General features: G+C 39.6%; 3 protein-coding genes across 3 annotated transcripts; all 3 read left to right on the plus strand.

Annotated features, from left to right (window-relative positions):
• Positions 1-427: 427 nt before the first annotated feature.
• LOC134661396 (eukaryotic translation initiation factor 2A) lies at positions 428-7215 on the plus strand. The gene is made up of 12 exons (XM_063517465.1): positions 428-609; positions 777-918; positions 1037-1172; positions 1991-2070; positions 2548-2726; positions 2805-2959; positions 3506-3590; positions 4073-4246; positions 5138-5315; positions 5707-5960; positions 6310-6491; positions 6974-7215. Exons 1-12 carry the CDS (start codon positions 585-587, stop codon positions 7097-7099), a joined length of 1716 nt encoding a protein of 571 aa, XP_063373535.1. The 5' UTR covers positions 428-584; the 3' UTR covers positions 7100-7215.
• A 4090-nt stretch (positions 7216-11305) lies between these two features.
• LOC134661380 (MFS-type transporter SLC18B1-like) lies at positions 11306-23756 on the plus strand. The gene is made up of 12 exons (XM_063517434.1): positions 11306-11807; positions 14924-15164; positions 16204-16277; positions 17019-17235; positions 17542-17632; positions 17734-17968; positions 18810-18908; positions 19132-19230; positions 20930-21101; positions 21328-21517; positions 22693-23216; positions 23625-23756. Exons 1-12 carry the CDS (start codon positions 11542-11544, stop codon positions 23703-23705), a joined length of 2289 nt encoding a protein of 762 aa, XP_063373504.1. The 5' UTR covers positions 11306-11541; the 3' UTR covers positions 23706-23756.
• A 2000-nt stretch (positions 23757-25756) lies between these two features.
• LOC134660635 (ommochrome-binding protein-like) lies at positions 25757-26681 on the plus strand. Its single transcript, XM_063516409.1, has one exon. The coding sequence runs from the start codon at positions 25791-25793 to the stop codon at positions 26616-26618; it is 828 nt and encodes a 275-aa protein (XP_063372479.1). The 5' UTR covers positions 25757-25790; the 3' UTR covers positions 26619-26681.
• The last annotated feature ends 899 nt before the right edge of the window (positions 26682-27580 follow it).

A 27580-nucleotide genomic window follows, 5' to 3' on the forward strand; every position in this document is an offset into this window, starting at 1 on the left:
ACTTAAATATTCCGCACGGACTCTATGGTTTAGGCTGGCCTTCGAGCCTAGAGTTTCTACATGTTTTAAGGCGAATCCAGATTAGTTAATTTTTCGCCAATCTGATTCAATTGCCCGATCGAACCAAGAGGAGCGGACGCAAATACCAATTTGTGAGGCCAGTATTTTCGTTCTGGGGCATTTTTTCAATTTAGAGGACTCTAATATCACCATAAATCTAAAATTGGAGATTGACGCCAATTTCGTTTCTGATTGAATCAACTGATTAGATCAGTCCCGTCCAGACGGGACTGCAACCACCACCATCATCATGCATACAGATACCACTTTAAAATTGCCGCTCTTTTCTACTGACGGAAACTGCTTGACAGAGTATAGATTGCATATAGATTGATAGTGTAATAAAGAAAAAACATTTTTGTCTATGTTACTGTCAGTGTCAATGTCAAAATCTGCCTGCATTTCTGCAACGAAAATGAACTAATATATTAATTAGGAATATGTTACAGTAAGATAACCTTTAAGTTCGATTTCGTTACTTAATTTGGTTATATATTTTACTACTTAAGTAGAAGTATTTTAGAATGGGCATCTTACCTAATTTTGCAGGTACATATTAAATATATTGTTGTCGAAATGTTTCATATGAGAATTATATGTCCGGTTGAAAGTTCACAGCATGACTACTTTAAATAATTTGAAATTGTATAACCTTTTACACTTCCGGAAATACTAGTACATTTTTTTTGAGTTAACCGTCTTCGTTCCACTTTCAGGCTTAACAAACAAAAACATTTTCTTAGTGGAATTTAAAGAACCATATGCTGAAACAACTCTCCGCGATGAAACTACAACAAACATTCGCAGCCTCATATTCAGCCCAAAAGGCGGCTACCTCGCTTACCGCACTGATAAAAGGTATGTATTTGCCCTTGCTAAACTGTTTCCAGATTGAACTTTTAGGAATACAATTTGATTTGTAGTCAATTATGTTAAACTTTGCTTTTTAGATAATTATTTGTCTAAATTATTACAGAGCTGAAATAGTTAAATGTTCAGACTGGTCTGTAGCGGGTTCAATAGAGGGAAATATCAAGGACATGTTGTTTTCTCCTCTGGACAACTATTTCACGGCTTGGGAAATGTTTCTCATGAATAAAGATAATCCTCAAGTAAGTGGTATGGCATGTAGAAATAAGCATATAATAAATAATTGTACAATAAAATGTTAACAGCTCATATAAAAAAGGCTTTAATAAATAAATAAAAACTAAGAAAAATAAGTGGTTTAAACATATAGCTGAAATCTTATTACTACTTATTTTATATAACCTCCTAACTCCCTTTCTTTTGATAAAAGAACTGGTCAAGTACATGTCGGGCCAGCATAATAGTGGGTTCTGTATTTTCATTAGTACACCCTATAAAACAAACGTCCACATCTATTTGTCTGTATGTTTGCGATAGACTCAAAAACTACTGAAAAGACTCCAGCTATCAATAGAGTGATTGGTGAGGTAGAGGAAGTTTAGGTGTGTAATTTGTTCCTGAGTTATGGACAGTAGCGGATTTTCAGTCTTGGCCGCCCTTGGCCCCAGGCCCTTATTAAGTACTAACCATCCTTTTCTCAGCACCTTTCAATATAGACTGCTGCCCCTAATATCATGCTGCCCTAGGCCTGGGCCTACTCGAGCCTTAGGGCAAATCCTCCACTGGTTATGGTTGTTATCTATGTATCTTGTATGTAAATCATCACCTAGTGACCATAGTACAAGCTCTGCTTAGTTTGGGGCTAGGTGGACCTGTGTAAGATTGTCCCCATATATGTATTAATTTATTTATTTATTTAAGGAGTGCATTGTGAGTTGGAATACTTGGAATATTAATAATATAATTATAAGAGTAGAGTAATGAAAATTCTAGGTTTGTACCTGTATGTTACTTAATTATTTGTGGTTCCTAATTATTTATGAGTTTGTTTTAATTGTAGGGCAAGCCAAACTTGCATGTGTATAACATCGCTAAGAAAGCTGTAGTTGCATCTTTTACACAGAAACTTCAAAGTGGTTGGTAAGTATTGCATATTCACATGCTTCATGAAGGTGAGGTGTTTTTAATTAAGATTTAATCATACAAAAATATTGATGATAATTATGTTTTTGTTTTGAAGACATGCAACCAAATGTTGTTGTATTCTAAATAAATAATGTTTGTTTAAAAAGACTAGGAAGTAGGAACATACCAACCATTGTATCGCTATTGTATAGCTTCCCAATAAAATAAAATTACTGTCAAGAATTAAGATGCGTAGCTACTTGCTGAATGAGGTTGTTAACATTATATTAAGGGAGTAACACACCATCAATTTACCATCCTAAATGATTTACCATATTTTAGTAAAGTGTAATGTGAATACATTCTACTTAAATTGTTTAGGATACTAATCATGGAAGTTATATTATGTCCCTTAAGGGGAAAAAGCCATTTAGGATAGTCAATTTATCCTGTATATTGTGTTACTTATATAATTCTTATTACATTTATTAGGGAGCCAAAGTGGTCATCAGATGAAAAGTTATTTGCCATACAAGCTGGTAATCGAGTACTGATTTATGAAGATGGCAACTTCGAACGCTACAGCCACACTATTAATGCCGAGAAGCTAAACTGCTTCAGTGTTGCCCCAAGCGCGGCACCGACTTATTACTTTTCCATTTTTACACTGGGTAAAACATCACAGTTTATATAATGTTTATAATAAGTGTTAAGTTATTTTATGCATAGATTTAAACCCAAATTTACAGGCAAATCGGGGCAACCTTCGGTTTGGAAAGTGCTGCAGTACCCGGATTTAGAATTGGAGAAGGCAGTGGTCAGTAGGACCTGTTTCCAGGCAGACAAAGCCACTTTCTACTGGAATCGCCGCGGCACCAACATTTTCACCCTCACACAAACTGATGTAAGTGGCCATTGCATTAGTTGAAGTCAGTACATTATTTAATCACTTCTGTAGACATGATTAACCTTAGTGTAAGGCCTGAGTGGACGCTCGAAGCGGAGCGTTCAGCGGGGCGTGCAGCGTGGCGTCGGGGTCAAGAGTGATTTGAGCAGCGTGCACTAAGGCCGCTCCTATACGTACGCTTGCATTTGTTTAACATGCACGCCGCACGCCCCGCCCCGCTGCACGCCCAACTCGAGCGTCCACTCAGGCCTTACACTTACTCATATCCAAAAATATCACAGCATTAGTGGAAGCCAGCAGAGATGCTTTTCAGATATAATTTCATACATTGACCCGTCTGTTGCTATCTCTATTGCACGCGCAAAATTATATTGCCGTCCTGCCCAGGATGTCACTGTTACTGTGCGAGTTTGACAGCAATATAATTATGCGCGTGCAATAGAGATAGCAACATTAGCAGCAGAAGGGTCAATGTATGAAAATGTATCTGGAACGCGTCTCTTCTTTGCCAAACAGTTTCATATTTAATTGTTTTCATTTTAGGTGGACAAAACGGGTGGTTCGTACTACGGTAAACAGTCACTGTCATACGGTGACGTAAAGGGAAATGCGGGGAACGTGGTCTTTAGTGAGTACACATATGTATATTCATATTATAAAGTATAGCCAGCCGAAATGTAAGCTGAAGTATATATTATATACGTACTAACTGATGAAAAAAATAAGGCCTCTATTATCCGAGCCCGACGCAGATATAAATCGCGCTGTTATACTAATTTGTCGAGGTTTTATAAAATATTGATGTTACTACCCGTTCGCTTCATGATAACGTCACAGGTCAATGACTACTAATGTCGACAAAAATAATTTCGTAGTTTATTTTTTAATGCGCATTTTAATTTATGAATTTTTGTGATTGTAATAAATGTAAAATGGTTAGTAATAAAAGTAGTTGTAATGCTGTGGTAGCTGCGTGGATAAGGCGTCAGAGAGGGTGATGCGGGGAAGCGGGCCGGGAGGTAACGGCCAACTAGAAACGAACGGGTAGTACGTTTGTGGCCTCAACGGAATGCTATAACATAAACTTGTATTGACGCTAGTGTATTTCAGATAAGGAGGGTCCGATCCACGCGCTAGCGTGGAACCCCGGCAACTGGAACGAGTGGCTGGCGGTGTACGGCCACGCGCCGGCCAAGGCCACCCTCTTCAATGCCAAGTGTGACCCCCTCTTCGAGTTCGGGACGGGAGCCTGGAACACCATCCATTATGCACCCGACGGAAATCATATCCTTTTAAAAATCTCTCTCTCTCTCTGTTTTCTATTCTAATCAAAGAGCTGACCATTTCCGACTTTCAGGCAAAATTTTGAGAGAAATTTTTAATCACGATTTTGTTTGTTATTTAGGTGTACACTCCCGGCCAAAAGTATGGAAACAAGCTTGTATTACAGTAGAAAAGTGTGATTTTTTTTAAGCGATGGATTGTATACTACACGTTGACCATTTAATAAAAAGATGGTTAAAATAATAATACAACACTATACAAGTAAAATACTCAAATGCTGGCTATAATAGTAGCCAGTTGAACATTTTGTAAGGCAATTAAAAGGGTATTATAACGTTTTCCTATGTATTTACTTTTTAATAATAGTTTAGGATGTTTTGATATTTATCCTGTATTTTTATTCTTTTGGGGCTGCCTAAGGTAACTTTAGAATTCAAATATACCTACAAGTTGTAGGTCAAAACCGTTTTTAACGGTAACTTTTCAGTCCCTGCCTACAACAAAGAAAACAACCTTGATTCCATATTTTTGGCCTTTGGTGTAGTCAGCAGCATAAGTAGTCAAGCTGAAGAGATGTTCAGAACGATCTATATTATTTTTTTAGAGAATAGAGCGAGTGTTGATGATTTTGTACACCTGGCTGGCTTATCCACTTCTGCTGCTGAAGGCGTATGCACGTTGACTATCAAAAGATGTAAGCAAATCGAGCTGAAGGCTTACATTAAACAATGTATTTAATCCGGGGATCTAATATTTGCCAGTCAAAAAGCAACCTTCAAGCTTGAACTTTAGAATTGATTTTTAATTCTGAATGCTAACCCGATATCGCGTCGGGGAAGCGCAGGTTTAAGTAGGTAATTTGTTGCATTAAATACCTTAACTCATTCACACATGTTCTGCTGGGTGGGTTCGGTAACATTGGCACGGGTCACGTGGAGGTGTGGGACCCGCGCGGCTACAAGCGGCTCGGCAAGTGCGCGGCGCCCGACACCACCAGCCTGCAGTGGGACCCGCGCGGGGAGACCTTTCTCACCGCCACCACCTACCCGAGGCTCACGCAAGGCAACGGGTAAGACAACTCGCGCGTGTGCTGTTGGATCAGTTGTACAACATCGGCATCACGTGGAGGCGTAGGACGCGCGCGACATTGACACTTCGCGCCAGTAAATACCTAGTCGGCTTGGAGTGCTGCCCCTTCACGAAGCTCTTCCTAAAGATGCGTGGGTATGTGAATGCTACGATGTTGGATCGTCGACAAACTCGGTCGGTGCCCGGTGGTTTTAAAGTACCCGTACTTCCGTACTTAGAATGACACACAGGCGGGTAAGGTTGTCGAGAGTTTTGGTTCCTATATTTGTAGGAAGTCGCCGTAGCAATGCGACCTTAAAATAAAGTTGAATTGGTCAAATCCTAGGGGAGGGCCGACATTAATAAGGCTTACTACATCTTGTACATTTCAGGTACAAGATCTGGCATTACACCGGAGTGCTGATGCACCAGCGAGCATGCGCCGACAAGGAGAACCTGCTGTCCATCGGTTGGCAGCCGGGCTCGTACCCGAAGAGCGAGTTGTCCCGCGCGGCGCCGCGCGGCCTCGCGCCGGCCTCGCCCGCGCCCGCCGCCGCCTACAGGCCTCCCGGCGCGCGCAACAAGCCTTCCACCTTCACGCTGCACGAGCATGAGAAGCCACATCGCCCCGGGGAGACCGTTAATGGTAATCACACAGTATACTAACATCGCGTTCACGAACAGCGCAGGTCACACAACACATGGTGCAAATGTTACACCGCGAGCAACACAACTGTGTTACATCTTACACCATTTTATACTATAGGTAGCAGCCGATATTCATCCCTTGTACCGAAGTTGATATTTTTAACTTACATAAGCACATGTCGTAAAGTTTACGCAACTGAAATAAACGGTAGCGTTCCTACCAATACCAATAATACATTAGTACGCGCCCCTATTCGTGAAAAATATTTTCCGACCTCACATATGTTTATTTTAGTATAGTATTGTAAATGTTCAATAATCTGACAATGTATACTGTATGATCACAGCGGCCCCATCGAAGCAGGCTCTAAAACAGAAGCAAAAGCGCGAAGCCCGCAAAGCGCGCACCGCCGAAGAGAAGGCCTCGGGCGAAGCGCCGCCGCCGGCCGAGCCAGGCGCGCCCGCGCGGGCCGCTTTCCTCTCTACCGGCGACCCCGAGAAGGATAAAAAGATCAAAAATATTAATAAGGTTAGTCCTATTACCACCACAGGCAGATACACTATACTACTCATAGTAGTTATCCGGGGTAAATTATGTATATGGCCGAGCCGCAAGTCGCTTCATAAAAATATCATGCTGAATTAGACAAGTATGCCGTGTTGGGCCCATTTAGTGTTACACATATTCAGGTTAAAATGAATCATAATAAAAATATTCATAATAAATGGATATCTAAGCTTAAGTTTATAGTTTTTTTTCATGATGAATTAGTTTCAAAGAATTAGTGAGCGAATCGCGTGCTGTGATTGGTCCGTTCAAAGACACGGACCAATCATGGCATTCATGGCACGGGATTGACCCGAAGATGGAGTAAAACTACCGTATAAGTGGCAGAGGGGGTAGCGTTACTATGCTCAGTCTAGAGGATGTCTTGTCTGTGACTTGATATCATTAATCGTGCAAAGTATAAGATTTATTTCGGAAATAAAGTACCTTATGCAATATTTCAGAAACTGAGTGACATCGAGAAGCTGAAGCAGCAGAGAGCCGCGGGCAAGCCTCTCGAAATCAACCAGAAAGCCAAGATAGAGACTGAGGCAGGCTTGCTCAAGGAGTTGGCCCAACTGCGGTTATGATCGCAGCGGACCCACGCCCCGCGATACCTGCTCCCGTTAGTGTTGACTACTTCTATTCTCCGTATGCTTCCATATACTAAGTACAACTAATATCGTAATGCCGTAGACGTGTGTTAAATTTTAGGGACGTGTATCCCTTGTTAGTGGTTCGTTTAACGAACGATGTCGATGTCAATGATTGCTCTTCATGCAGTTAGGTTGTTACTGTTGTTAGACATCTTTATTTGACAACCCTAAACAAATGTAGCGTTTACGTCTAGCGCATATTTTTCTGCATTAAAAATTATACTCCTTCATCCTTGCAAGCAGGCGCCTGGCTGATCAATTCAGCTATTTTATCGAAATATCAAATCGTATCGCCAATATGAACTTATAAAGATGCGTGTCTGTAACATCACGAACAGGAGTCAAAAATGCCTCCTATATGAATAAAAAAACTGAGTGTAGAAAATATTTATAGTGTAGGCTACACTCTCCTTTCTTCTTTTTAGTTCTGTAAACATTTTTTCTTCTAGATAATTAGTTGGGTTTAATCTACCTACTACTGTTTACTATTAGGTAGGTATGTGATTGTTGATTTACCCCCTTTTATAAAACTTGACAAGCATCAATTTGCTCATTTCATCCCTTTCTTACAAATACATAAAGTGGAAATGACAAATTAAGACAAACGATTAATGGCTAACTGAGGCTTGTAGCGCGTTTATGAATAACGCCACGCCGCGGTGTCTGCATCAAATATTGGGCTGAGTTATTGTCCATAACTTCTTATTTGCATTTACTTATTAGATGTTAGTGTACATACAAAATAATGAAATATAAATATACGATCAATATTTACATTAGAAAGGAATCAATAGATATTTATGTACATAGTTACATGTATGTGATGTGATGTGATGTAAAACATTAAAGACCTGAACTAGAACTGTTCATTTCTTGAAAGCTATATAAATAGTTATGCACGCAAATATGTACCTATTATATTGTTAAATAGAATGTTCATTATAAAACTCGGCCTACAAGATTAACACATGTGCGTTGCTACACAACAGTAGATATCTTTTTCTGTGGTGTATTATCGGCTCTGGCATGGACAGGATCCAGAAGAGAACCTCAAAGTATGAGTGACTAAGGATATTGTGGTTAAGTAGTATTTATTTAAATATATATATTTTACGTTTTCCACTATGATTTGCATCACCTATTGAAGTGCAATAATTAAAAACCCGGCCAAATGTGAGTCGGACTCGCGCACGAAGGGTTCCGTACCATTACGCAAAAAACGGCATAAAAATCACGTTTGTTGTATGGGAGCCCCACTTAAATATATATTTTATTTTGTTTTTAGTATTTGTTGTTATAGCGTCAACAGAAATACATCATCTGTGAAAATTTCAACTGTCTAGCTATCACGGTTCATGAGATACAGCCTGGTGATAGACACACGAACGGACAGACGGACAGCGTAGTATTTAGTAGTCCCGTTTTTACCCTTTGGGTGCGGAACCCTAAAAACGAAACGAACCGAAAAGAACCTCCTTTTTTTTGAAGGCGGTTAAAAAACCCTTTGGCGACATAGTCTTATTATCTTCTGTGATAAGACAGTTTATTATGTTGAAACAAATGACACTTTCTGACCTAACTGAACTAGAGAGTAATCAAAACGGTCACGCTTTTGGGAATTAGGTACGAATTCATCTGTTTTATATCACTCTTTCGAAAATCGTTCTCAGTAAAACTGCTAGTCGCCGTATTAGGTACTTACCCTTATATTATACATACATGAATCCCAACTCATATGTACTCCCCTGCTGTGACAAGATCGATCAAGTAATGTCTACTTTACCTACTGTTGCTTTTTAGTATTGTAAGGATATTTTTTGTTTGCATTTATCTTGTTTGTTAATTATAGGTGGATCAGCTTTTTTTGTTATTATTCTGCCCGTCATATCAGTAGTAGCATATTAGTTTGTTAGAGTCAGCAGCAGAAGTTGCTAAGCGGGCGAGGTGTTCAAAATTACCTTGACACGCGCTTATTCTCTTAACAATAAATTCGCGTCAAGATCATTTTGAACACCTCGCCCGCTTAGCAACTTCTGCTGCTGACTGTACAAGAAATGTTATACTATTTACACTCTACTTAATATGCCAAGTAGATGACCCATTATGGAAATTGCTTATAACTGCCATAAAAATGTATGTTTGCTTATTTCACCTGAATAGGTACCATAACACCAGGGTTTTAAATGTGACCCAGGCGTTCGTAACAAGAAAACGTTGATAATGGGAACTGTAAATAACTAACACAGTGCATTTTGTTCAAATCAAGCTTCGGTACCATTCGTATGCAAATAAGTAATCTTGGTAGAAGTCATTGCGCTCAAAACCAAGATACGAGTAAGTAGTTATTGGTGCTGTGGAAATGATGCAATGTTTCACGTCACCCGATGTAGTTGTCGCAAATTCGAATATCTTTCTGGCCTTTCTCATTATATTTAATCAAACTTTAGGGCATGCTCAAATATTATTACTTCGTCCTGGGATTGTTTAACTCTAGTAGGTAAAAGTAAACCAGTAGGTATATTTCAGTATCCTATTATTGTGTACCAGTTTTTATTGTTTCATTCACGAATGGTTTCCAAGCTAGATTGCATACGACGTTGTACAACCGAGGACTTTAATTATGGAGCTATTTAGGGTTTACTTTGCATTGGACATTTGATAGTATAAGTATTGAACAATAAAAATAACTCAAGTCATAAATCAGCATTAAAGTCCGTGGCCGTGCCTCCCTCACTATCTACTTTATTAAACTGTTGTGAATTTAATTACCAATATAGGTAATCAAGTTTTAAATGAGTTATTTAATAAATGATTTTACTTCTAAGCGAATTGTTTTATTGGGATGGAAGTTGCAAGTTCAATCAAAGGCAATTGTTTTTCTAGGTACAGTCACCTGCAATAATATGTTACACATCGAAGGCCGCAAAAATATCCGACACGATATTATTTGTAGAGCCATTAGAGCAATCACATATTTTTGCGACCTTCGAAGAGTAACATATAATTGCAGGTAACTGTACCTAATACCTGCATATTGTTTGAATCCGAAGACATTACGAATTCACGACAAAACTCATGTGTATAAAATTGTCAATGCTAATTAAAAAGAATTCTTATCTCCATAGTCACATGTGGGCGTAAATCATTTCGTTCGGCGCGATTCGTCCTATAGATTATAGCATGTAAGTAGCGCCATCTAGCGTCAATTGGTGTACTAAAAACACTGAATCTGGGGTCATTATCCCATGAACACGAATAGTGCTATTAATTATCTAAATATAACACTGGACAGCCTACAACGGGGTATAGGCTGGGTATGTTCTTCCCGTGGGTATGAGGCGACACGTTACTACTATACCGTGACAACGGGCCGAAACCATACAGCCCGAAGGTAGCGCTCAGGGTGACACCACTACGCTGGCCCCTCTCCTCATGACAACCCACGCCGGAAGCTAGGAGGGGCAAATAAACCGAAACAACGTAGTACCTAACTTGTCCAACATCCTACCTTGAAACAACAAAAAACAACAGGTAAGGGCCTGGGCCACTTGCACTTAACCCGGGATTAAGCGGTTAAATCTTTAACCCGGTGTCAAATTATACTGGTAACCATGTAACTCCAAGTTTAACCGGTTAACCCCGGGTTAGTGGGATGGTGCAAGTGGCCCTAAGTACCTAACCTAGTTTAGTTATGATACCTACTTCATAACTACCTACTGGTAAATGCTAATAAACAAGCAAATAAGTAGGTATCTTAAATTACCTACTAAATAACTTTATGATCTTATTAAGCCGTTATCATTTATCATGTTCTCGTACTTATACTGTATAAGTAGCACAACCTACCTAGTAATAGTAGCACAACAGCAGCTGTGAATGGTACCCATGTTTACACAATTGTTTGCTAAGATCTTCTAACAGTTTCTGATCGTAAAATTTTTGTCAATATTTTTCTTATTTTTCTTATTCACCTGCAAACACAAGGAACCACTTTATGGCTTAGTAGGTATGGTAGGTACACAATACAAATCGTATAATAACTTAAGTATATTAAACTACCCAAAATGAGGGTAGAACACATAATGCTTTTTGAAATGTTTCTTCAGCAAGAGCTGAGCTGAGCTGTATTCAAGAGAATACAACAAGTGTTCCACTTCTTTCGGAAACTTACGGGTTCTATTTACACGCGATAAGATATCGATACGTATTGATAGAGCGAGCGAGCAACGCGCCCGCGTGCAACCCTAGCCACTCGGTATATTGACACTGATAACGTGATTTGTTTACAATTTGCCTGCTATTACATTTCTTACGCTCCATAAATTCACTTTCCGGTATTGTGTGATTATTCTCGATTGGAGACGAACGTTTTCGAAATGGAAAACAAAACTGACGAGAGGTCTCCATTAATTGAGCGAACTAGAAGTGCTGATAAAAACGATGGTGTTTTACGTAGTGTTAAAGGATCGTCAACCAACACGTTGGGTTCTACCGCCGATTCGATGAAGTCTTCTGAAGTGGCAGTGAGCATGTGGGAACGGCGCCGAGTGTCGCCGCCGGCCGCGGGCCGCCGCAGGGCGCAGTCCTGGTCGGCTGGCCCGCCAGACGATGTCGGCTCCGATATAAGAATACTACGCGAAAGGTAAATAAATAAATGGTTCTTAATCCGCTATTCAAAATGATTGCTTGATACTTACCTACTAAGTAATACCTAATTACTTATTAACTGACGTTCTTCACGGGACCCCCCTTTAAAAAAGCATAACCTGAGTAGGTTTACAGCTTGACTTTGACTTGTTGACAGTTAAAGTGGATTGTGTAAATTTTGCGGTTTAGGATTTAGTGACCTGGGTGTAGCCATTAGCTGGAACATTAATATGATTATGTGAAATAAACACCCTATTAGTTACCTACACTACATACATAGTTCTTAGTTATAACATTTTAGGGTTATAACTGGAGCTACGTACCTATTCGTAACAACTCTCGTAAATGTTTGCTATAAACGTGCGTTGATAATTTAATTTAATGCAGTTGCATGCGTTGTTTGGCCACGTGAGAAGCCAAACATGTAGCGCGAATCGATTTATCGTGAATTGTGTTTTGTTCAACAGTGTGTAAAAATCTATATTACCTACATATAAAGTTAGGTACAAGTAGCAGAAGTTAAATGCTCCTTACTCTTATTATCGCACGTGTCTACAGCAAACTGATATCTAAGATAACAGTTAAACAATAAATTAGTAGAAGGTCCTCTTACGTAGGACATCAATATTTATAATACATATAGGAAGCATATAGGTATTATTACCTGTGTGAAAATTGTTGACTATAATCTGCCACATATTACTCGTACATATTTACCTAGTGATTGAGTACAACATATGATTCATTAACAAGCTAGAAACAAAACAACTACTTACATCTCATAGACTCGATAGTCGATACTCATCGTCTCGATACAATTGAGCAAGTGTCCTACACATTTCGACTACAAATCAAGCCAAATGCTCTGGGCCCTACCGCGAAAAATTGAAATCGAAAGGCCATGGCAGGATAAGCTAAGTGAATATGCCCCCAGCGAGTTTTGGCTTGTAATTTTTTTCGATGATGTGACTTTGTATTGGTAACAAGTATGCAAAATTTGAGCCCCCAAAAGTTTATAGTTTTAAATTAAAAAATAAAAAACCGGCCAAGTGCGAGTCGGACTCGCGCACGGAGGGTTCCGCACCATCAACAAAAAATAGAGCAAAACAAGCAAAAAAAACGGTCACCCATCCAAGTACTGACCCCGCCCGACGTTGCTTAACTTCGGTCAAAAATCACGTTTGTTGTATGGGAGCCCCACTTAAATCTTTATTTTATTCTGTTTTTATTAGTATTTGTTGTTATAGCGGCAAGAGAAATACATCATCTGTGAAAATTTCAACTGTCTAGCTATCACGGTTCGTGAGATACAGCCTGGTGACAGACGGACGGACGGACAGCAGAGTCTTAGTAATAGGGTCCCGTTTTTACCCTTTGGGTACGGAACCCTAAAAAAACCGGCCAAGTGCGAGTCGGACTCGCGCACGGAGGGTTCCGCACCATCAACAAAAAATAGAGCAAATAAATCGTGTTTGTTGTATGGGAGCCCCCCTTAAATATTTATTTTATTTTATTTTTAGTATTTGTTGTTATAGCGGCAACAGAGATACATCATTTGTGAAAATTTCAATGGTCTAGCTATCGCGGTTCATGAGATACAGCCTGGTGACAGACGGACGGACGGACGGACAGCGAAGTCTTAATAATAGGGTCCCGTTTTTTACCCTTTGGGTACGGAACCCTAAAAACGAAATATGATCTTTTTTTAATATATTTTTTTCTAGCCAGCCGATTTTGACGTGCGTCACGTATAATGTGCATATATACTTGGTCAACCAGATCTTGACAGTATTAAAAGGCGGTAAATTTGAAACATGTAGGCGGGAAGGGATATCGTCCCATAGAAAATTTGAATTTCGCGCCTTTTTTTACTGACAAGATTTGGTTGACCAGCTATATATATATACATTTTCTATACTCGCTCGTCAAAACTACTCTATTAAAAAATCTTTATAGAAACGTGCATGCTTATAATGATAAACACTGACCACTTATAAAATAAAAATTAAATTAATTGGACAAATTGGATTGCTTTCCTGTAATCCATTATTAATTAATGATTATATCCGATAAATATTCGAAGTTCATGTGAATAACCGGCACAGAGGGACATTTTTTTTTATATATGCACATTATACGTAACGCACGCCAAAATCGGCTGGCCAGAATAAAAAAAATTAAAAACCGGCCAAGTGCGAGTCGGACTCGCGCACGGAGGGTTCCGCACCATCAACAAAAAATAGAGCAAAACAAGCAAAAAAACGGTCACCCATCTAAGTACTGACCCCGCCCGACGTTGCTTAACTTCGGTCAAAAATCACGTTTGTTGTATGGGAGCCCCACTTAAATCTTTATTTTATTCTGTTTTTAGTATTTGTTGTTATAGCGGCAACAGAAATACATCATCTGTGAAAATTTCAACTGTCTAGCTATCACGGTTCGTGAGATACAGCCTGGTGACAGACGGACGGACGGACGGACGGACAGCGGAGTCTTAGTAATAGGGTCCCGTTTTTACCCTTTGGGTACGGAACCCTAAAAAAGATCATATTTCGTTTTTTATTTTTTATTTTAAAACTATAAACTTTTGGGGGCTCAAATTTTGCATACATGTTACCAATACAAAGCCACATATCATCGAAAAAAATTACAAGCCAAAACTCGCTGGGGACAGATTCACTTAGCTTATCCTGTCACATTAATAAATCTTTATCTGCCTGTGTACCGCTCAAATATGCAAGAGCAAAAGAGAGGCAGGTAAAGAAATTTCGATTTTCGCTATACGGCATACGGCCTCTGACTTGTCTGGTGGATACGTTTAACGCTGCGCCACTGTTACTCAGAGGATAAAGTTAGAATGATCATTTTGTAATAAAAACATATTACTTTTTGTGATTGTAGGGGAGAACTCGACTTCGACTTCATCTAAATAATTTCGTCAATTGTAGATCTACCTACTAGACTAGAATGATAATTACCTACTTATACCGTTAGTCAGCAAAATTAGCATGGCACCCCTGCATACAAATATGTATTAAGGTTTTGAAAAAAAGTTGTAAAAATGCAATTATTTCGACCGCAATATTCTTTATGTAGAATGTTTTTCTTTAGACTAGTCCGGACGCAAACTCGGCCACGGCCGGGCGCTATGCGGCGGCTGACTCGGCGGCAGCGGCTGACGCTGGCATCGCTGGCGCTGGTGGACTTCATGAGCTTCTGTTCCATCAGCGTCATGGCGCCCTTCTTCCCCGGCGAGGCCAAGGCGAAGGGCCTCTCGGACACCGTCTGCGGTCTTGTCTTCAGCTTTTATGCTATAGTTATGTTTATAACTTCACCATTCATGGGTAAATGCGTAAGTGTTAGTTTTATATTAGACATGAAATAGATTTTTTGAAGTGTGTATGTTTAAAACATTATATGTATTTCGTTTCAATTCGTTACCTAAATAGTTAATTTACCGTAGCATAACGTAGGCTGTATTATCCTGAAAATTGACCAGCATATCATAAAGCTGACCAGGAATATATGATCACGCGCCATGTTGCGGAATTTCACTGGAACTAATTTTTTCATACTATACTGAACTGTCATCCTATACATTAGAATAACAGCGCCCTCTTGACAATGACCATATATTATTGGTCAGACTATAACTAACCTGTGGGTTGGACGCTTCGATTAACTACGTTCAATTAAACGACTTCACAAATAACGAAATTCATAATAAGACTAATAAATATATTTTTATTTATAAACACAAAAATTCGTAATAATAACCACACTGAGGCGTAGGGAGGATGTGACGACCCGCTCGTTTTAGCAGTGTAATCAGCAGAGATCGGATAAATTTGCGACATTGCTCGCAAGAATGTGGACATGACTCCAAAATTGATTAAATAATTAATCATTTAATTAATTTCTTACCTGAGGTTTAATTTTGATTCCTAATCAATAAATAACACAAAGATTTCTTATAATGTAAATTTATTAAAAAAAATAATCAAAATGTTTTCCAAATATTCTGTAGGTACTCATTTTTTATACCAAAAATATATTTAAGTGCTATTTATTGACTAGGGAACAAAATTAAATCTCAGATAAAAAATTAATTAAAATAATTAAATGATTAAATATTTAATCAAATTTGGAGTCATGTCCACATTATTGCGAGCAATAACGCCAATCTGTCCGATCTCTGGTAATCAGTCAACGCAGGCACCCTTGCAACACAATCTACAATTAAAATTAGTAAATGCCTACTAATAGATGCTTACTCAATGACCATAATTCAGATAATAATTTAGTGACTTATTATGTTATTAGTCGGTTATAGTGTTTGAACAAGCGTCATTACTCATTAAGTACTTACCTACTTATTTACCTACTTGCAGCTACCTATAGTGGGTGCGAAGTTCATGTTCACGGCAGGAATGTTCGTCGCCGGCTTCTGTAATGTTTTATTTGGGTGAGTTTACCGGGTCTAATTCTTAATAAGGCTCTTAGGACGGTTCATACCGTTATACAATGAACTACTGTTTTTTTTTATTAGTCCTTAAATCAATCAATGCTGACTATTAAAATTGGCTAACTATACATGTTAATTGTACGGAGGATATAAAACATAAAAACTTAGATCTAGAGCAGCATTTTCCAAACTATGGGTTCGCGAAGCATTGGTGGGTCGCGAGCGAATATTGAGTGGGCCCTACCCTGCCGACATTCCGACCGATCGGGCGATCTGAGCGTCACCAATATATTTTATGCCCCCTTTTTATTTAAGACGGCCAAGAGGTGGGGTGGCGAATTGGCACTTTTTGTCAGATGGATCGGAGCCCAGTCAACTTTGGGAACCATGATGGAACTTGAAGTCGTGATAGACGCCAAGTAACGGCTGCTAATCGAAAGAAATTGATACCTACCTACCTACCTATTAATACCTAAGTATACTCGTATGTGTGAAAAATTGCTAATACCCACTATATAGCGCCTTACAAATGTAGTTTCGAGTTAAATACATAGGTACCATAGCATATGGCCAGACAGAGGGGCAGTCGGACTAGATGAAACTATTCTGCTATCGACTTCAGCTATCAGGATTCCGTTTTTCATCAATGTTGTTTTCGAAACCCTCAATACACAGCATACTTACTGAAATGCAATTATGTTGGAAGCATTTGACGAGTAGACAAATGTTGGGCATTTACAGATGTTTAGTACTAGTGGAGGACTCTGTGATGTTCACCGGGCTGTGCTTCGCAGTGCGAGGCGCGGCCGCGCTCGGCGCCAGCGCGTACTCCACGGCGAGCTACGTGTTCGTGGTGAACGTGTTCCCGGACTCTATAGGGTCGGTGCTGGGCATCCTAGAGACCTTCGTCGGCATCGGCATGTCCGTGGGCCCCGCCATCGGAAGTTTGCTCTATTCGGTATGGATATACGAGTCAACAGGCCAGTTAACCCATTTCCAGGCATAGTACGATTTTTCTACCACATACGTGTCAATTTAATGTTAACCTTAGCAATCCGATTTAAGGTTTAAATTATATTGATGCGTGTTTCAGGAAATGTGACTCGTCTTCAAACGAATCACCAAAACGTAACTATTTGGAATACATTTCGATTTTTTGGAAACGTAGGGAATAACTGGGTCCTTGATACAATTTTGGCAAGGATACTTACCAAAATTTAAGAAACGTCTTGTCTAAAATTTTGATACACATTGTTTCAGTTAGATCGGGGGCTTCGGGCTTCCATTTTACAGTATTGGAATTATCATGGTGTTGATCGTACCCATTAATTGCCTGTTACTGACAGACTGCGAAGGTATGTCGGTTTATTACGATTGTTTCACTTTTACGCCTTAAAAATGACCAGTTAGCTTTTATTGCTTGTTTGTTTGCTACTACAGTTCTATACTCTTTCAGAAATAGTGACGGGATCAAAATCAGCATCTGTGATGGGGTTGTTTAAGATCCCGTCGATAATGGTGACGGGTCTGGTGATCGTGGTGGCGTCCAACACGTGGGCCTTCCTCGACCCCACGCTGGAGCCGCACATGAGGCAGCTGGGCCTCACTACCAACCAGATCGGACTTGTGTTTCTGTTGTTCTCCAGTCTTTATGGAATATTTAGCCCCATTTGGGGATGGGTGGCGGATCGGTAAGCACTAAGTAATAGCAATAATATATAAAGTTACCGAGTGGGACCCACGGAACACCATCGATGGTGCAGGTCGGGGTTCAGGCAGACCGAAAAGGAGATGGCGGGACGACTTGGACGCATTTTATCCGGATTGGCCGGAGGGTGCAAGCGACAGGGTTGAGTGGAGGAAAGGAGGGGAGGCCTTTGGCCAGCAGTGGGACACTAAACCAGGCTAACAAAAAAATAAAAATAAAGTCAAAGCTTTATTATACCTATTTATAATAGGTACAAAACTACTACCATGAACTAACTTCAATACATACTCGTATAATCATAACAGTAATGAGTAAATAAATACCTAAGTAAAATATCATCAGAAAACGCTACTGATTCCTCGAGTTTTTGTTTACCAAAACAATTAAGAGTCCCCAGCAATTTCCCTAGGTCGTTTCACCTTCGCATTAATTCCCATACAAACGGAGTTTCGTTCTCATTTTAAAACTACGTGTTGGATTGTAATGAAACTTTGCACATACAATGATATGAGGTATATTCGTCTTGTAATTAGTTTATATATCTCCAGTTTATAAAACAAATGAAATAGAGCAAAAACAAGTTTAATATAAAAAACATAAAATCACTGTTTTTTTTTTAACTATGGTATCTGAAGCTACTTAAACTAATTACAGGACTAGATATATCTTATCCTATTGTAAGTACAAATATTCAGAGCAATCTAGGTAGTCGTTTTAAAATAAGAGCGAAACTACGTTTGTATGGAGAACTGAGCTTGCTGGGGCCTCTTAAGTACTTATCTTGAAAACACATTATTTATTAATTTACCGTGTTGCTGATGCAGGGTACATAACCACTGGTGCATGATGATTTGGGGGCTGTTCCTGATTACTGTCGGCTTGTTGCTGCTGGGGCCCTGCCCTTACATTCCTGGTCTTCCAACGTAAGCGAACCATCTAAAATATCAGCTCCAATTGCCGTTTAATAAAAAAAAAAAGACAGATACTTTTTAAGTGCGACAACATAAACCCACGTTTAAATAATCACACTTTACGCTGGGGCTCCTAATACATATATGTTTGTATTTTATAATCTAAGTAACAAGTATTCGTTTATTCACATGCACAATATCCAACCTTATTTAATAAATACAAATTTTTCCTAAGGTCCGTGCTGTGGCTCGACTTGGTGTCTCTCGCGATCCTAAGCGTATCGGTGGCATTAACGCTTTTACCCACCTTCCAAGGAGTTTTAACAAGTTCAATGTAAGTACAGTTTTAATAATGTTAAAGTCATTTAAGTAATGACATCGAGATCAGTCGATTCTAGGAACCACGTGGTACTTATTAGTTATTAGGTTTTACTTGAAGGTAAATACGATGTCAGGAATATAGAGGTAACTTATTATAATTTCATGCAAAACTGCTCCACCTAGTTTTATTTTTTAAAGTGCACTGCGAGATGTAAAATGTTAGTAATTACAAACAGCAAAACTCTTAACTGTTAAGAGTGTGGGCGATGGTACCTACATATTATGTTTTCTCTAGATCAGCTTAGTTCTTGAGTCATCTTTTAGGTTCATATTTAGGTACTAATGTTGATTGCGTAGTTAGTGTTTTGATTTACCTAAGTACAAGTATGCCGGTTTAGGAAAAGTGCGTTCCGTAGTTCGCCTGTCTGTCTGTCCGTCCGTTGCTTTGTTCGGTGATCGTTAGTGTTAGAAAGCTGCCATTTGGCATAGGTATATCAATCATGGCAACCAAGTGGTAAAATGAAAACTACAAAAAAAAACAGGTACACGTAACGCTTTAACCCTATGGTGTAGGGTGCGATGTCGTTGGATAGTTATCTTATGGGCCATTTTATTTGAAGTTGTCCCCTACACTTTTTTTTTCAAAATTGGGATTTTTTATGTTATTTCTACTCAGAATCATGAGCTCTTTTGATCCTAATAGGAGAAAAAAAGTGTCCCAAGATTTCCATACATTTTTCGATCTTTCCATTCCGAAACCGCCATACAAAGTCTATGAAAAAATTCTAACGGAATGGGAAAAAACCTTTGGACACTTTTTTTTCTCCTATTAGGATAGAAAGAGCTCGTGATTCTGAGTAGAAATAACATATAACTAAACTAACTATTACGGCTCAGCGACCCAAAGAGGATCTTGGCCTCCGAAACGAGAGCACACCACTTTTCCCGATCCTGCGCCGTTTTCTGCCAATTATCGGCTTGAAGCTGGCGCAGATCCGCTTCCACACTGTCTCCCCAGCGGTATCTGGGCCGACCACCAGTCGGTCCCAGGTACGCCCTCTTGGCAGCTCGGTCCTCTCCCATTCTCAATAGGTGACCGAACCAGCGAAGTCTGTGGGATTTCGTTTCGCCGATGATATTGGCATAACATAGAAATAACATATAAATACACAAATTAAAAAAAAAATGTAGGGAACAACTTTAAATAAAATGGCCCTTACACCTTATAAATGAGCAATTCTTGATTCTTGTATATTTGTTATTTATTTATATGTATGTATATTTTGAGGATCTCAGAAACGGCTCTAACGATTTCGATGAAATTTGCTATATGGGGGTTTTCAGGGGCGAAAAGTCGATCTAACTAGGTCTTATCTCTGGGAAAACGCACATTTTTGAGTATTTTTATGTTTTCCGAGTTTCCGAGCAAAGCTCGGTCTCCCAGATATTAAACTTTTATTTAACTTTCCATGCTAGTTGGTTATACGTGTGTTTCAAATCTTGGTAGCGTTAGAACCACTTCCAGAGTTGAGCTTCACTTTAATTGGGCTTCATTATTTTGAAGTGAAGGAAGCTGATGATGAGGGAGACCGTAGGTGACCTTAACTTAACCTTACCCTTAACAAACGCAACCTCGTTGAGCTTAGGTTGTACCTAGTGTGAAAGAAGTACTCTTCTTCGGCGATATGAGTTTGTATAAAAAAAAATTTCAGCTACGAAGGCGGTTGCCCGGAGGCGCTGGCCACGTACAGCGCCGTGGCGGGCGTGTGGTCGTGCTGCTACTCACTGGGCGAGGTCTCCGGCCCGGCGATGGGCGGCGCGCTCACGGAGCGCTACGGCTTCGCGCTCAGCGCTACCATCTGCGCTGTAGCTTGCTTCACTGTGGTATATACGGTTCCCACGCAATAGCATACGTAGTATAGAATTTTACACGTAAGTCAGAAGATTTTAAAGGTGGCTCAGCCTCACTGCATGTTACAAACCAGTCGCACGTAGCAGATTTTACCTTGCGGTATTTAACCGCAATAACTTGCGTTGATCCGTTTTAGTCGAGTGGTAAGTAGATCAATGGTAGCGAGGGAATTGATGTGCGGTTTTGTTTTATTTGCAGGCAGTGATCGCACTCGCCTTCTTCTCGCTGCGTGAGTCGTCGAAGTGGGCAATGGGGGCGTCGTGCTCGGAGTCGCTGCCGCGCTCCGATTCCACGTGGAGCAGCGGCCACTTCTGCACGCGTAGCGCGCCGGACAGCCGTCTCGACACCTCCCCGCTGCTCACGCCTTGCTCGCGCTCCGAGAGAGGCTGTAAGTAGTCGCGGCCGCGCTCAGACTCCGGTGTACGCAGTGCGTACAACTGCCGCCAAAACACCTCCACGCCGCTCTGCTTACGCACTAAACCTCCGATACCTATAGTTCGTTTTTTTTAGCATTAGAAATAAGGTAAACAGTCTTGATGTGTCTTTTAATTGAAAAACACATTTTAAAAATAAGTTACGGCAAATATGTAACAATTATAAATCTAATACGATCATTTATATTCTTCTGCTTTCATAAGTAGTTACTGATTTTTAAAAAGCGTTTTCAATTAAAAGACATGTCAAGATCGCTTACCTTCTTTCAAGTTCTTTCTAATGCTAAAAAAACCGGCCCAGTGCGAGTCAGACTCGCGCACGGAGGGTTCCGCACCATCAACAAAAAATAGAGCAAAACAAGCAAAAAAAACGGTCACCCATCCAAGTACTGACCCCGCCCGACGTTGCTTAACTTCGGTCAAAAATCACGTTTGTTGTATGGGAGCCCCACTTAAATCTTTATTTTATTCTGTTTTTATTAGTATTTGTTGTTATAGCGGCAAGAGAAATACATCATCTGTGAAAATTTCAACTGTCTAGCTATCACGGTTCGTGAAATACAGCCTGGTGACAAACGGACGGACGGACGGACAGCGGAGTCTTAGTAATAGGGTCCCGTTTTTACCCTTTGGGTACGGAACCCTAAAAAACGAACTATAGTTCAACTCGACAAAGTAGGTACCTATGTCGATTCACGAAAGCTTTCGTGGATTTTCTATGAAAAACTTGACAGTTCAGTAAAATAATCTCGCGCCTGCACTTATGAAGCTACCTATAACAGGTGTTACGGCACACCTCGACAAGCTTATCTCTAAATTAGTAGATCTTTGTGGTGATCCTTTTATGAAACCCACTTTATTCGTTTTATAAACCCTACTCGTATATGAATGCCTTAAATGATGTATCTAGGTCACATACACACACATCAGTCACATATTTAAAAACTTCCAAAAATATCTACCAACATTTTGCGTGACAGACACCATATAAAAATATATACACACCATATATATGCCACCGATGACTTTATTCGTCAGATAAGTGGCGTAGCGACTTGTACATTGTGAAACAGGCCCTAATGCTACTTGGTGACTAGCAAATTTTGCTTATCACAGTTTTTTGTTTCAGGTTTATATTATCCATATGATACGTCGACGCCTAAACGGCTCTGTATCAAACACAAAAACCCAAACAAAAGCGGATCGGCCAGTGTCGCAGAAACAATAGTTCACATACTTAAGTTTGAATTTGTTACGAATACTTTATTTGAAATACGGAAGAGAAATCAGTCAAACTCCAGTAACTCTAATGCGGGGCTATACCAAAACTACTTGAGCCGAGCAGACGAAGAACATTTAAATAACAATAACAAATATCAGAATAATCTTGATAACAACCAAATCAAAAGTAAAGATAGAGTAAGCGTCGACTACTGCTCGTATCTAGAGAACGCTATTTTTGGAAGCTCTGCCATCATAGAAAACGTCCAGTTGGATAACCTGCTAGTCAAAAGGAACAACAAAGGACTTGTGTCTACGATGTCAAATAATTGTACTGATAGAAAGTCTACTGAAGACATTCTTAGATACAATCTGGAAAAGGTTAATTTCTACGAGAACATTGAACCATGTCTACCGATGGATAACATATCTGTAAGTGTCGTTATTCCATTAAGCAAATTTTACTATGGGACCAACCCCTAAATCACGAAAAAAAAATTTACCCTTCCATAGAAAATGGAGCACAGCCAAAATGTATGAAAGCCAAATTTTTTTTCGCGTTTTCGGGGTTGGTCCCATAGTAAAATTTGCTCAGTATAATCCCAATACCTCCCTGGCAACGGGAATGCAGTTATTTTTTAGCCACCCTGTATGGGAACCCCGGAATTTCATAACAAAAGTTAAAAGTTTAAAAAATCATAACTCGAAAACTACGAAAAATCGGCTAACATACATGGGGTATATTCTGATAGCCCACGACGTGAGGAATCTAAAAAAAAATTTTGGACGGCAAGGTTTGGACCACCCTAAATTAGTTTAACCCGCTTGTTCTTTTTACAGAAAACTTGCGAATGTAAGGACGGTGTCACGTTCTTCACGGGAACAGTGGCACTATCTTCAACTGGTGCATGTGAAGTATAGTGCAATTAGCTTACAAATAGCTATTTATAATAAATTAATTTTTTTACGAAGTACATTCGATTTTTTTATGAAGTTCGATGGTAAGTTCTTATTATAACGCTTGTTAGGAGTTCTTGTTATTATACAGATTAAAACCAACTAGAGCCTGTTTATTTTGAAATAGCAAACATTATCTTCAAACTTCTAACTAGACTAGGAAACCATGAAACTAAGATGCTTAACTTCGGGTGGCTCCTCGACGTGAGAAATCTACCTACTTGTTGAGTAGGTATGTTTTCCTAGTAAAGTCGACCTCGGCTGACAATGTCTTGTGGTCTCCTCTAACTTGATTTTGTAAAATAATTGACTGAAATCACAAATTCTTTTTTAGAACTGTCACAACGATTTGCTACTAAGTATGGAATGTATATAAAAAACAATAATTGGCCAAGAGCATGTCGAACCATGCTCAGTGTAGGGTTCCGTAGTTACCATTATGTCAGAATGGCTAAACGGGCTATTAGTAAGTATCATGTACATTGTACATTACAAGCAAAAGGGAGTACTTTCGAATTTTTACTAAGAAGAGAAGACTTATTGTAATAACTCAAAAACGGCTAAAGTGATCATGTTCGCATCGCGTAGTTTCCATTTAATGTCTTTCTTAAGCTCTGTTTCTACGATTTTTTTCATATTTCTTGGACCCATGGGGGGGGGGGGGCACATATTTTTTTTCTTTCGGAGCGATTATTTCCGAAAGGGGTTGTGCACAAATCGCGCGAGGTGTTTTTGGCAAAATTTTTGACCCCCGTGGTGCAAGTGGCCCTATATAATTAGTCTAACACATAGGTACCTATGTTATTAAGCAAATAAGTGAAATACTTATATGGGGGTTTTGCGGGGGCGAAAAATCGATCTAGCTTGGTCTTATCTCTGGGAAAACACGCTTTTTCGAGTTTTGCTCGGTCTCCCAGATATTATTAATAAAAGTGTAATAATATTGTAAGCGTCCTGAATAAATTTATTTTCTTTTCTTCTTTCTTTCTTCAACAAATGTTCAAACAGTTTGTGGTTAATACCTAAGTAGGTAATATTATGAATTATTGAATTTTGTTTTGCCTGCATTTAATGTTCACAAAATAGCCAACAGTTTTAGCTTGAAAAAGCGCGTTCAATATGTCGCCCTAATCATTGTCATTAGACTCATTAGAAAAAAATGTCACGGCAGGTTTAAATTGAGTTTTTTTTTTATTAACAATTTAATATATTTATCATTTACTTAGTCTATCTCACTGTAACTATCTGTAACTATGACAGATTCTATTTCTATTTGCCAGAATGTGGAAAGAGAAAGACAGCAATAATTTTCCTCGCGCAAGCGAAGCAAGCGGATCGGGGGGTGTTAAGTACGTAGGAGGGTGGAATCACCCCTCGCCTAGTTAGAGCGAGAAAGTCGTGTCGTTTCGTTCTGATTCGTGTCCATTTTCTCACGGCTATGCGCTCCCGGTACCTCAGTCTTCTGATCGAGCATCAATGTTCACCAGCTGCTGTCAGCATTATTGAAAGGTAAATTACAAAATTATGAATTAGACGTTTTGTTTTCGTCCACACAGATAAATGTAACATATATATGGTTACAATAATGTAGGTAAATAAATATTGGCAGATGACAAATATATTTTTATGATTCGGTAATTTCAAGTTTAATAAGGAGGTAGTACCTAGTATAAGTAGTAACCTTAAAGCAACACGGGCTAACATGTGGACAGGAACACGGAAACTTTGCCTTAATCATATAGTATTAAACAGCTAAAATCTGTACCGAGAAATTAGTACTCATAACGTCTTGCTTTAAGGTAGTAACCTAATATTTTTTATGGTATATTTTCCTCTGAATTACAATACGTACCTACCTGATAACATACAAAGATACGCCCCCTAATACCATATGCCCATAGGTAATGTGATGAATGTTATCTATAGTGAACGTAAGTGGACACCGCGTCGATAGCAGCGTGGCCAGCAGCCGCGGCTCACAACCGCCGCCAGCGCCAGTGCCTCGACAGACAGCATCATTCGCACGACAGCAGAGCTCGCGCTTGCACAATGAAACTATTCCTGCTCGCCGCTCTCGTGGCCATCGTTACGGCAGGGGAGCACAAATTAAAATGTAAAACCGTCTCCGTGCGTGGCAAGATTCACAAGAAAGACGTTTTAGCCACCGGTATCAACCGGCCCTACCAGCTGTCTATGTACAAACATGAACACAAAATCTTCTTCAGCTACAACGTTGGAAAAAATGAAGAAGACACATTTGAAATCGGCTACATAAAAAAGGGTGAGAAAAATGTGACGGCAATAAAAGAGGTATTCAATGGTTTCGCGTCAGCTGTGGACGAGGAAAACCACCACGTGTACCTGGGCGGCAGCAAGGGTATTTACAAACTTAACCTGAAAAATAACAACGAGACTCTTGAGAATATTGTCAGCGGTTATAATATTTGGTACATGTTCTTTTATAAACATCTTTACTTCATTGATTTTCCGTCTCAAAATCTATACGTATACAAGAAAAACGCTACAAAAGTGCATTACATAAAAGACAAGATTTATCAATATGTTATTGACAAAGATGGTGATCAGTTTATTACGACCGACAAGGGTCTGTACCGGATCAAAGAGGGCTCCAGCGCCGGCCACGACCGCCACCAGTACTCCGACATCAAACTTTTCCGCGGAGCAGCGTTGGATAACACTGGACATGCCTACTTTTGTAGCAACCACTCCATTTATGCTACTAATAAAAATAACCATACTCTAGTGGAAATAGCCTACGTACGCAATGTATTTGGGATCACATTTGATAACCAAGATAATATTGTTTATTCTGATCCCAAGAACATCGTCAAATTACTGCCTGGGAACTGCGACTAGATGGTATCTAACCAGGATTATCCTTACCATGTTGGAAAAATATAAATTGACTAACATGTTCTGTATTTATTTAGAGTCAATAATTCAATATTACATTTTTACGAATAAAATACAATAAAGTAAGTCTATTTACTGCAACATGTGTACATTTACATTAAGTGTTCCTAATTCCTAGTTCACCGTTCCGTTGGTGGTAAGCTAGTATCTCCGCCAACTGTGTGTCAGGACGCCATACCCATACGCCATGGGGTATTGCGGCGTGGTTACAGGGGCGCCGGGAACCGGCAAGTATCATTTATAGGCATGCTTCGCCAGCTAATCTAGAGCTACGCGCACGTTATCTTTACATATTTACAAGGGATTCGCTAAAAATATTGAGAACATGGAAGTCGCGCTACAAAAACGTTTGGGAACCCCTGAACTAAGTATCTAAGGGACCATACAATACATTTAACCAACAAACTCTACATCCTACCTTTTCCTAGAGTTGGCCAATTGACTGTTGGGTGCCGCGCATCTAGATTTGAGGCAATAATTAGGTCCGAGTGCCCTAAATTTATATAATCTAACCAACCATCAAGCTGCCGACAGATCCCCCCCCCCCCTGCTTTCTCTACTTCCTTAGTAATATATACTGTGTTACGACCTTTGCTGCTTATTTTCCAATTACTATTTATTACCTACTAATTACCAAGATACCTAGTACCTAAAGATATTCTATACAAATGACTTCACCTCACTCCTACTGCCCCGTGCCTCCCCAGGGGGCTGAGATGACGTCATGGACTACGTTAGGGGGACACTGAACTGGCATTTGGCTTCGTACTTAGATACCCTCCCACCTACACGTGCGAGATATATTTTGGTCAAGCAATATTGAACTCTATGACGTTGAAATAAGGTGGTCGTAAATTTTATTTTTACAGACTTATTAAGCTTCGCATGTATGTGCTTCCCGATTT

This window comes from Cydia amplana, chromosome Z, assembly GCF_948474715.1.
Source record: "Cydia amplana chromosome Z, ilCydAmpl1.1, whole genome shotgun sequence".
NCBI classification, from domain to species: domain Eukaryota; kingdom Metazoa; phylum Arthropoda; class Insecta; order Lepidoptera; family Tortricidae; genus Cydia; species Cydia amplana.